The 12,005-nt window shown below is 51.6% G+C and overlaps 1 protein-coding gene across 1 annotated transcript in view; it reads right to left on the bottom strand.

Annotated features, from left to right (window-relative positions):
• Positions 1 to 232: 232 nt before the first annotated feature.
• Positions 233 to 12,005, bottom strand: part of DPP6 (dipeptidyl peptidase like 6) — a 753,509-nt gene continuing 741,736 nt past the window's right edge. Inside the window, exons 21-26 of the mRNA XM_046670129.1 lie at positions 9,635 to 9,689; positions 5,487 to 5,598; positions 3,546 to 3,604; positions 2,578 to 2,650; positions 2,402 to 2,475; positions 233 to 379 (exon numbers count right to left, since the gene is read on the bottom strand). Of these exons, the coding sequence (XP_046526085.1) occupies positions 233 to 379; positions 2,402 to 2,475; positions 2,578 to 2,650; positions 3,546 to 3,604; positions 5,487 to 5,598; positions 9,635 to 9,689 (520 nt within the window). The remainder of the gene's footprint in view (positions 380 to 2,401; positions 2,476 to 2,577; positions 2,651 to 3,545; positions 3,605 to 5,486; positions 5,599 to 9,634; positions 9,690 to 12,005) is intronic.

Here is a 12,005-nt window from a genome sequence, read left to right as displayed (position 1 = left end):
GCAATGCTGTGATGGTTCCAGGCTCCGCGGAAGCCCTCGTGAGCGATGACGCATCTCCACCCGGGAAGGAGCTTGTTTCAGAAGCAAAACTGCCTTCAGGACCCGAGACACACATGCTATGGAACGATAACACTTCGTGCCCCCACCCCAGCCCTCTGCGGGAGAGGGAGGCAGGGTCCCAGTGGTACGCTGTTCTAGGAAGAGCCACGTTGTGCTTAGGGCTGGCTCCTGGTCAGTCCTCCTCCTCCTCCTCTTTTGCTGTGGCTGTCGGGAGTTTGTCCTGAATCCTGAAGCATTCCACAAAGAAGTTGATGATGGAACGGTAGAGGTGCTGTTTGAGGGAGGCGCTGTTAAAGTAATGGCTTTCATCCGGGTAAATCTGCAAGGAAGGCACAGAGGAGTCAAGAACACTGGCCCACCCTCCCAGTGGGACTGGGGATGCACCTGAGACGTGGAGATGACTATGGTCAGGGCCCACGCAGGCCTGAACTTAACCTGGGAAACGCATTTCCTGAACCATTTCAGTGCTCATGTCAGTGCCTTTTTCTCCTAGAAGCTTTGCCAGGTGCAGCGGGCACTCAGTGAATCGACTGACTAAACTAAAAAGCACTTCGTTCAACAGACTTTGCACTGTCTCAATGTGCTTGTTCGAACGTGCAGCACAGAGACAAGCTCGAGAGCACAGAGACAGCGGGAAACTGCCTGTTCCCATACCGAGTCCTGTGGCCCGGCCACCTGGGTTTGGCTCCCCGTGTGGCTCTGGACAGGTGACTTTCCTGGGCCTCAGTTTTCAGTTGTGCCAAGTGGAGATGATCATCATAAGAGAATCTAGCTCATAAAGTTTTGTGAAATTAAGTGATGTTATAATACCTATAAATCACTTAGAACGAGGCTTGGAACATAGTGAATCCTAAAAAGATGGCAGCCAGATACCCCATTACCAAACATAACAACACCCCCTATACCCTAGGGGCACTGCGCCATTTCCACACAAAGGGGCCTATCCCAGCAGGGGTTCAAGGGAAGTCTAATCCACCCAGGAGCCCGTGTCCTCTCCACGACACCAGGCTGCCTCCTGCATTTTGGACTCTGTCTCCCTTTCCCGTCATTGGAGGATGGCGCTCGCTTTCATCTTAGAGCGTTATTAATGACGTAAGTGAGCTAGTGCGTGTATGTTAAGCATCAAACAGGACAAAGGATACAGAGTAGGAAGTATGGCCCCTCCTTTCCTGGGTCCCCTCCCTTGGTGCCATTATCTGGAGTTGATCATTGTGACAAATTCATTGAGTGTCTGTTGAAACGTCGCTGTGCCTGAGGCACGGCCCTGCGCGCCGGGGTCCCTTTCGCCGCCTCTGGCTGATCCAACGTAGCCGCTGTCTTGCGGAGCAATCCACATCAGCACGGAGGGCTGCCGTTTCACCTACCACGGCTGCACCGTGTGTGTAAAATGTGTCTCATAACTCTGCGGCAGCTATCGCGTCTACTACGACCCAAACATTTTCAGAGGGGAGCTCAAATGTGACATTAACTCCGTCCTTCCTGCCCTATTCATCAACCCCTGGGCCAAACTCCCTCCCTGCAGGAAGCTCTGCACGACTGGCCCAGGCCACAGGTGACCCTCCACAAGACAGCATGCAGGAAGGCCAGGAGCTGGCGACAGAGGCGGCCAGCGGTCAGTGCCAGGGCACCAGGAGACAGGGCGCTCGGCTGAGGAAATCTCCCATTTATCTCTGGACCTGAAATGACCATCGGGGTCATGCCTGTTTTACTGAAGGAACCAGTGGTCAGGAAGGAAATGGAGGAAGTTTCCAGAAGGAGCATTGTGCACCACTGGAAGGAGCCCAGCCTTGAGCTGTTGGGTCCGTACTTGATGCCAATAGGACGAAGCCATGAGTCTGGCTCTTGGAAAGGGGAACGCTCTTTAACTGCTGCTCAGCCACAGACGATTCTGGAGCCTCCTGCCAGCATTTGTCAGTGTGCGGTGTTGTCCGGGGGAGGCTAGTGAGAGGGGGCTCAGGACCCACTCACACTGCTCTCACCAGTACTGGGACAAGAGCCCCATCTTCACACACCAGGGACACCATCACCTCACTGTAGGGTGGTGTGCTGGTTGGTGTGGCCTTGCTCACGGCCTGGAGTGGAGGCGGGGGTGGGTGGTGGTGGTGGTGGAGCTCCAAAGGGGCTTAAACACAGCCTGAGTGCAGAACCGAGCTATCGCTAATTCGTAGAAAAAGTAAGCCGGTGCTAATGTGTCTGATCTGACCTGCCCCCGCCCATCTCCCGGAACCATAACGCAGCTGTGCTGAGGAAACGGGACGCACTGACTGCACTCAGTGCTTTCTGCATGGAAAGGACTGTCTCTCTCCCAGTGCGAAACCCAGTGGATGGGCATATACTGTACCTGCAAGCTGTAATTAGCCTTTCCCTTAATTAGTTGTGTGATGAGTTCTGCGGTGTGCTGGAAATGGATTTTTTCTGTTAAAAAAAAAAAGAGGAAAGTGTTTGTCAAAACCCATAACATCATCAATGGTGACGCTTTCACCAGATATGCAGTGAATTGACATCCTTAGTCCTCACCATCAGCGGTTGCGTGAATGATCAGAAACTGCTGTTCCTCCAGCGCTGACACGCGATGGGCCACCTTGGTCATCTGCACACACAGGGGCAAGGGGAGAGCATCAGCGGGCCTCACCGCAGGCAGCAAGGTCTTGTTACTAGAAATCTGACTGAGAAGGTGGGTGCCGTGCATTGGAAACAGAAAGTTCTGGGAGAATTGGGATGCTTCATTGGAACCGCTAGCTGTTTTAGCTCCTGGTCTTGTGTGTTGGGGAAGTGATTTATAGGTATCTGCAATGAAATGCACAGCTCATCCCGGAAGCCTCAGCTCTCCCTTATGTGAACTCCTTTCAGGAAGAGGAAGGGGTGGGAGAGAAGATGGGAGAAGAGAAAGAGAGTTTCTCCCACTGCAGGTGGTCTCAGAGGGCCATCGTTTCACCTGGTGCCATTAGGAGGTGACGTCCTGGTCAGACAGTTCTGTTGTCCATGCGGGAGTTTCAACACTGAAGCCACAGTCCTGCCCTGCAGAACCCTGGCCTCTCATGCACCCAGGTGTGACGTCTGCAGTGACTCAACTGAATGGCTCTGACCTTGCAGGAGGTATCAGAGTCTGCTGTCCCTCCACCAATAGCTTATTCTCCCGAAGTAGAACCCGCCTTGGGCGCAGGGGAGCCGGCGGTCACCCACACCCAATGCCTAGGGGCCCTGGGACAGACTCCTCCATCCAAAGATGTTCTCGGCTCTCTTCCCCATCCCTCAAGCTCTAGAACGGGAAAGCAGACTGACCCGAGAAAGGTCACAGTCCCCTCAGTTCACAGTGTGGTGGAAGGATGGACCCAAAGCTTTCCTTAGAGTGGACAGGGAGAGAACAGCGGGCCCGGGAAGGGAGGGTGGGTTAGAGCGGGGCTGGGGGTTGGAGGGGCGGGAGAGGGAATTTGGAGAAGAGGTTGACAGAGGTCATCAGATTCCCCACTTGTGCCCAAACATACCTCGTATGCTCTGTTGTCAAGTCCGTGGAGGCCCAAGTACCTCTCGGAAAATGCAGATGCTGGACACAAACAGAGGGAGGAGGGTTACCCTGGGGGTGTGGCGCTCCCCGCACTCTGGGGACGCCCATGGCACAGGGCTGGGGCGTGGAGGGCTGACGCACTTACATGCACACGGGAGAAGTTTGTTTTTAAAAAACTGTCTCAACCTCTTGCGTCCTTACACGGGGAATCCGAGAGTACCATACCAATAAATTGTCAGTGTGGTGGCTGGTTGGTTTGTAGCAGGAGAGCAAAACCTTAATTACGCAAAACCTACTTAATTGGAATCCTAAATAAACAGGATACCTCTCACTTCATTTTGACATACAGGAAAAGGGAACAAATGCTAAGAGAGCACATTTCCGTGAGGATTTACTTAGTTTTTTAACAAGTCTAAGCATGTTTCCTTTCTATCCCAAAGCCTGGCTCCGGGTCCGGGTTCTGGATGAGGGCTCAGGGGCTGCCCTGTCGGGGAAGTCAGGATGCAAAGAGCCCCAAACAGCTTCCCCAGGTTTCAGGGAATCCATAGGTAAGTGGAAGAGACAGTGTGGCGGCTTTCCCTCTTGGGCACTGTGACAAAGCCAAGCGTGGGGATGCTGGTGTTTGTGTGCATTCAAATCAGGCAGGTTTGAAATAGCATGATTAAAAAAATTATGAAAGTCTCACTGAGTTTGAAAAATATGAAATATGCTACATGTATTCCCATTGGAAAATTAATTTTAATTGTTAAAATTTTGAATTAGGAGAGCTCTTGTACGATTATAAGTTGAAATTCGCATTAGAGCTCTTTGTAAAGACTAGCACATCTGTTTTGAGCCTTTTGGCTGCAGGAACCAGTGGGCTGCTGGACCCCACCATGACCCCTGGGTTGTTTCCCGCGGTCCAGTAGTGCTGAGATGGGGCACGTGGAAGGGTGCAGCCAGGGGAGTAGGACCTGTGCCTTTGAACCAGAGGGAGCACAGGCTTCGAGCAGGGCTCCCGCAGACCAGCGACAAGAAGCGCTCCTGGTTTGCCATCTTACTAGTGAGCGTAGTGCAGTGCGGGTAGCAGGCTAACAGCCAGCCTCCCTGTAGCCCTGGCCTGAGGGCAAGTTCTCAGACCCACATGAAAGACCTCTCTGCACATTTAAATAAGAGGTTAATGTCACAAAGCCATGCACATTCGGAGGAAAGGGGCTGGCTGACCAGAAGGAGGAGAAGGTAGGGAGCCTCGAACCCCAAAACAGTGACAGTAGAGGCACCTCTGTGCCTGGGCAGAGGTCTGGCTCCCACAGCTGGGAGGCCTGATCTCCGCCTGGTCCCTTCAGCAAGTCATCCTGACACCCCGTCCCCCATCTCAGGCTTCTGGCCATGGGAAAGGCAGTCTCCCCAAGGAACGGTGCTGGCCAGGGGCTGCCAGGGAGGAGGGCAGGCAGAGAGCAGAGCAGAGCTGAGCCATCACATCTCCCCCAGTGCTCACCAAGTAGCTGCCATGCTCCTCACTAACCTCTGCCCGCCAAACACCCCCACGCCCCAGACACAGACCCAGTGCAGGGCCCTGCCCAGGCTCCGGGAGCAAAGAGGAAGGGCAGCCCTCAGGGACGGCAGCACACCTCTGTCCCTCCTGCTCGCAGGCGAGGGTTTTCCAACTCCGCCTATTGTGAGTGGAACCACTAGCTGTTTTAGCTCCTGGTCTTGGGTGTTGGGGAAGTGATTCATAGGTATCAGTGGATTGACCACTTTCATCCAACAAGTGACTTGAAACCAGGTTCTCTCTATGAGGTTCACCCATTAGCCACACAACCCTGTGGTAGTTTATCCTCAACTGTGGGCGCCTGAGGGGAGGGAGGCAGGTGGAACGCAGTGCCGAAGGGGAGGGCAGTGGGGCCATGCTGTGGCCCAACACGTCTAGTCAAGACCTTACCGTAGAGCTTGAAGTCTGTTATTGGAGACAGGGCAGAGCCGCAGGTGAAAATCTGACCTTGGTTTTCACCCTTTGCTGGGAGGATGTAAGTGCTCAGGTACCCGCCATAATCCTGAGAAAGAGAGAGGGAAGGGAGAAAAGTGGGAGTCAACGTCAACAACGCAGTTGTGGAAAGAGCCTCAGACATAATAAGATCAGCCACTCGAGCAACCATTTTCACATTGTTTTTACTTTTAACTTAAAACTCTTTAGGGGGTAAAAAGATGAAAAGCAGATACCTTTCCAGCTAGTTATGTGATGTGAGTCTTCCCAGCTTTTGTGCCTCAGTTTCAAGGGGTGGGACGAGGAAGCGTGATAGTGAAGTGGAAATGCGACTGTAGACTAGGAAATGCCATGTAAGGGTAAGGCTATTATCAAGTCCCCTCCAAATCAGCACTTTTGTACAGCTCTTCTTGCTGCCTTCCTTGTCTAGGGAAACCAATCATTCCACGTGATTCTGAGGGAGGACCCACCAGGAAGCAGTGTCAAAGGGCGCCTGTACTGGTCTGCCATGATGCTCAGCTCAGGGGTCTACATGAGACAGACATGCACCCGTGTCCTGTCCATGGGTAATTCCATAAATTCCTATATTGCCCTTCCTTGGGATTGACATGAAGACCCCTACTTCAATGTGGGCCTCTCAGAGAGAGTAAAATGTTACATCATTATCTGCCACGGGTGCCTTCAAAGTTGCTTGATTCAGATGTGCTCCAGTCCCCCAAAAGACCCAAAGGGAATGGGACACAGATGTGATGTTTTGATGAGTGAAGGTGGGGAGGGCCAGGAGCAAAGGCTCCAGAGAACAAGGGTATGGCATGGGGACTGCGTGTGTGCATGTGTGAGCATGTGTGAGCATGTGTGTGTGGAGTGTGGGAACCCACAGGCGTGATGGAGACAGTTTGTGGAGCCCACACCATGCCAAACTCACTGTAGGATTAACCGCTTATCACCTATATGTTTGCTCCGTTATATTATTTTCTAATAGTTTCCTTCAGTACAACAGGAATATCTTGTCTTAATGGCAATAAAAGAGTCTTTTTGGTTTCTGGCTAATAATATTTATTGCCAATGGGATCTACAAGTCCTTATAAGTCCTTCTGCAGTTTGTTTTTAAAAAAAGTGTTGGCTGACACCACCAAATGCTGGCGAGGATGTGGAGCACCAGGAATGCTGACTCGTTGCTGGTGGGAACGCAAAAGGGTGCAGCCCCTTTGGACGGGAGTTTGGCGATTTCTTACAAAAGTAAACATACTTTTACCATATGATCCAGCAATCACGCTCCTTGGTATTTATTCAAGGAGCTGAAAATTTATATCCACATGAAAACCCGCACATGGATGGTTACGGCAGCTTTATTCGTGATTGTCAAAACTTGGAATCAACCAAGAGGTCTTTCAGTCAGTGAATGGATAAATAAACTGTGGTACATCCAGAGAATGGAATATTATTTAGCGCTAAAAACAGATGATCTATCAAGACATGAAACGACTTGGAAGAAAGCTAAATGCATATCACTAAGAGGAAGAAGCCAATCTGAAAAGGCTGCACACTGTATGATTCCAACTATAAGACCTTCTGGAAAAGGCAAAACTGTGGAGACAGTAAAAAGAGCAGTGGTTGCCAGGGGTTGCTGCGGAGGGATGAACAGGCGGGGCAGAGAGCATCTTTAGGGCAGTGAAAATACTCAGTTTGATACCTTAATGATGGACACATGTCATTATACATTCGTCTAAACCCATAGAACGTGCAACAGCAAGAGGGAACCGTCGTAAACTATGGGCTCTGGGTGATAATGATGTGTCAAGGCAGGTTCATCAATACTAATAAATGTACCCCTCTGGGGAAGGATGTTGATAACGAGGGAGGCTGTGTCTGTGGAGGGAAAGGGGAATTCTCTGTACTTTGCTCTCGATTTTGTTGGCAACCTAAAACTGCTCTGAAAACTAAAGTCTTTAAGAAAAAAAGCACTGAACACATTTTTCCTAGAGAACCTCAGGGCCTAGACTAGGGCTTCAGCGAGAGGCTACCCGTAGCCTACAGGCCAGAACCTGCAGAGCGCAGCCCACGGTGTCCCTCCCCTGTCCCCCAGGACACCTGTAGAGCAGCCACAGCTCCAGGGGGCCTCTGCGGCTCCAGGAGGTCCTGTGCTCTGTGATGAAGGGGGCACAGGACCCGGGCTGTACCCAGACTCACTGAGGTGGACTGAGGAAGGAAACAGGGGAAGAGCCTGCAGAACGCTGATCAGCTAAAAGAACCAACGGCTCATTTCCTCCGAGGAGAAATGCAATTATGGGTCCACAACACCTCCATCTAAGGGGCACTACTGCATGCGGCAGGGGGCCACTGAGGCAGAATGGATGGGGAAAGGTGCCCAGCAAAGAGCACTGGACACACTCCCTTTGCCTGTCCCAGTGACAGAGTGAGGTGAACTGCATTCTTGAAAGGTGTACAGGTTCCCCTTTCCACCCAGCACACTCTCTGCCCATGCCGCTGAATCAATCACTTTGGGGAAAGCCTGTTTGCTATTAGCTGACTCCTACATCTTCTTTGTCCAGAGTGAATTTTTTTTTTCCCTGGGTAAGACTGGATCTGAGCTAACAACTGTTGCCAATCTTCCTCTTTTTTTTGTTTGAAGAAGATTGGCCATGAGCTAACATCTGCGCCAATCTTCCTTAATTTGTATGTGGGTTGCCACATACAAATACATAACAACTGTTCCCAATCTTCCTCTTTTTTTGCTTGAAGAAGATTCACCTTGAGCTAACATCTGTGCCAATCTTCCTGTAATTTGCTTCCATAATTTGTATGTGGGTTGCCGTCACAGCACAGCTGCTGAGTGGTATAAGTCTGTGCCCAGGATCCGAAGCTGCAAACCCAGGCCACTGAAGTGGAGTATGCCAGACTTAACCACTACGCCACGGGGCTGGCCCCCAGAGTGAATTTTGAAAGGTCCCAGGGGTTGGGCTATGTTGAGATGCTCGCCTTGGGAATGCAGCCAGAGAAGGGAGGCCGAGCTCTCAGGAATAGCATCACGTGTGTTTGGAGAGGAGCCAAGACTGGACACAGAGTGACCCAGGCCTGGGCGCTCTGCCTTGAGCTGGCAGCAGTCTGTGGGGCAGTAACTTTCCCATGTGGGAGGGGATGGGTGATAAGTGTTGTCACCCCAAGTGACACTTATAATCCATCCAGCTCACTCTGAGCCCCTCACAGGGTCCTCCCTAGCACAGAATGAGCCTCTCGGTCCCTGTGTCCAGGCTCTGAGTCCCTCCCCTAGGAAGTAAGTGTGGAGGGGGTGTGGGAGGGCTCCAGGACGCCATTTCTGGGGTCACCCTACAGGGTGGGGCCACGTCTCAAATGCGCACTGCTCCCATCGAATGCTGGGCTCGGAGGTTCCGGAGGAGATGCTGTAAGAGGTGCTCCTGTGATCACCTGTTCAAGCCTCCACCTGCAGGCAGGTCCCTGCGAGGCACCGCTGACGGGCCTCTGCTGCCTGCGAGCCGTCCTCTCAGACGGAAGAGGGATCCGGGTCTATCCCTCTGTGCTCTCGCCTTCTTGAGATCAAGAGGCCAAGGGTCCAGGCCATCTGAGAATGGGGGACCACGTGCCCCGGTGATACTAGGGGGCCCTCCACAGACCTGACTCCCAGCCACGGGCCACCACTGCACCAGGCTACAGCCTTCGGATATGGGCCATCCCCTGGAAGCTTCTCTGGCTTGACAGCTCAGAGTGTGACCTCCCACTCCCTCCCTTCCATTTCAGCGAACCTGCTCAATTAATGTGGCTGCTGCACAAGAAGATACGCAGAAGTAAGGATGCCTGCCTCCCTTCTTTCCTGGGGCAGGCTTACGCCAGGAAAGCAATTAGGAACCTGACGGAGCGCTCCCACAGGACCTGGCTTCTTTCTTCCTTTCCTTCCAGATGATGTAAAAGAAACATTGACAAATGAGCCGGGCAGACGAAGGCTCCCTTTGCTGGAACCACTCAGTGCCCAACCTCTCGCTCTTAAGAGAGTAACTGCTCGCACACCCGACCAGAGACACCCGCAGTCAACCAGGACAGCTCAGTGTTCTTGAACAGGAGGTGTTCAGACAAGAAGCAGCCGAGCTCACCTTCCCAAACACGGCCACACGCGTCTTGTCGATGTACTGCTCTTTCAGCATCGTCCTGCAAGGTCAGAGGAGAGAGGAGTCAGCGCACATCATGGCTGTGTTTTGCATCTCTGTGTCCCAGAACGGTGCTTTCCAACCATTCCAAGCATAAAAGCCCCTATTTAGATCAAAAGAAATACTGGAATTCTGATATGATTGTTTTTGGCTTTTATTTACTTAGTGTATAGGCAGGATGCCCACATTAATCTCAGGGCGCCCTTGCCGTAATTCTGGAGAACGTCCAGGGATGTCAAGCTTGCTGGCTGAGAACCATGAATACAAAGCAGCCAAGGCTCTTCTGGAGACTTTCAGGTCTGCTGGGTCCCTGTCCTCCTGTTGCCATCCACCCCTCACCTGGACCACGTGACTCCCAACCACCCCCGGACTCTGGGCGGGGCCTCCGGGCTTAGCAGGGAGAGAAGACGCTCTGGGTCTGTGCAGGGCGCTGGGCACCCACCCCACCTGCACTGTCCTTTGTCCCGATTCCTGGGAAGGGGTCCCCGTCTTGGACCTATTTGGTGGTACAATCACCCCTGCCTTGTGCTTCCTGCCTTGGAGGTGACTGGCTCAATGCCCCTGATCCTTGCCAGAATCTCCGCCGCCCTCCCCAGGGGTCCCTTGTTTCCCCATGAAACGACAAGAATCTTTCTGGTTTGGGGCCCTAATTCAGCAGCAGGAGTCCTGCCACTTGCTGGCTGATGACTGGCTACTTTCTGCATCTTCACACGTCACCTCTTTCCCTATGCCCACGGCCGCCAGAGGCCCCTTCCCTCCCACTGCCCTGGCACTCCTGCTGCCATCTCACCCTTGGTGGTTATTTTCTGGTTTCTGTTTACTAGGTTGTGCGGGCTGGCTGGAGCCACCCCATCACCAGTAACTGCCCTTCTCAGGCTGAAGGGAGTGCGAACTCTGGGTACGGGGCCCCCAGAGCCAACTCTTCAAAGACCCCACGTCCCCGGACATGGCCAGTCCTTCATGGTTAGGACAGTGCTTTGACTGCTGATGCCAGCAGTGAATGGATATAAGTCCTGGGCGCAGGGGCCCCAGCTTGTAAGCAGAAATTTCCTTGATTTCTCACAATTATAAAAATTCAGGTGACTTTTCATTGTCATTACGTTATTGTTTATTTCAGTATAATGGGATTCCCCAGATTACTGGTGGAAAATTGATGATTTGTGCATGTTTACATTATGGCTTGGTTTAAGTTTGATTTCATTTTAGAATATTAGTGGAGAGCAAGAAAAAATACTACCTCCTCCTCCTCCATCATCCTCCTCATCATCCATCTGTTGAGTATGTGTGTAAGGCTCTGTGCTAGGTCTTGGGGACAAATGTTGACTAATTTATTGGCCTTGCTTCCAAGAAGCTTCCATTGCCACTGAGTCAGGATATCTTGTGTCCAGTTCCTGCTCAGCTACTAAGGAACTGTGGGGCCTCCAGACATGGCACTTGAACTTCCCAGGTCTCAGCTCTGGGCAGAAAAGGAACAGGCTCCAGATGTTGGGGAGGGCACTAGACTCAGTGAGGGGTTAAGCTCCGGACCGTAACAAGCAAATTGTGTTGAGTCTGCATCCTAAAGGATGTCTCCTCAGCCCGTTCCAGATGCAGGCAATCGGGAATGTGCCGGCCAGGCCACAGAAACTGCCTATCCCTGGAGAAAATACGCCACGATATCAAGATTAGTGGGTCTCTCCAGTGAAGAGCTGGATCACCTGACCACCCATGGTGACACCCACGTCAACAGGTCACTCTCTACACACAGAACTGGCACCCGGGTTAAGTGCCTCTCTCTTATTAATAAAGAGGCAGAAATGTAAGATTTCATCAGAAATCTAAGAAATCTTCCAGATGAGAGAGCCCATAACACCTGGATCAATAAAGGTAAAATAGCATGCTCTTGCATGAAGAAAGAGGATTAGCAAGTTTAAGGTGTCACACCTGAAGATAAACATTCAACAGAAAGGCTGGAAAATAGGACAGAAAAGGTACTTGGAGAATAAATTCAGAAGCACCAAGACCAGCATAATAAAAGTTCCAGAAAGAAAGAACAGAGAAAAGAGAAATTATCAACACACGATATCAAAAACCTTCCAGGACCAAAGGACAATTAATTATTCCCCAGGTTGAAAAGGCCCACACCGAGCACTGAAATCGCAGAATTCCGCGGATTAAAGAGGTCCTTCTTCTGAAAGGAAGAAAGAAATAGGCCATATACAAAGACCAGCAAACAGGATGACATAGCTTTTCTCATCACCAGCACTGGATGGGGGAAGATTCTAAGGCTTTCTAGACAGAAGTTATTTTCTATGTAGATTTTATGTCTAGATAAACA

Source organism: Equus quagga, chromosome 8 (genome assembly GCF_021613505.1).
Source record: "Equus quagga isolate Etosha38 chromosome 8, UCLA_HA_Equagga_1.0, whole genome shotgun sequence".
Lineage (NCBI taxonomy): Eukaryota > Metazoa > Chordata > Mammalia > Perissodactyla > Equidae > Equus > Equus quagga.
The sequence above is the reverse complement of the archived record's forward strand: the minus strand, read 5'-3'. Positions and strand labels throughout refer to the sequence as shown.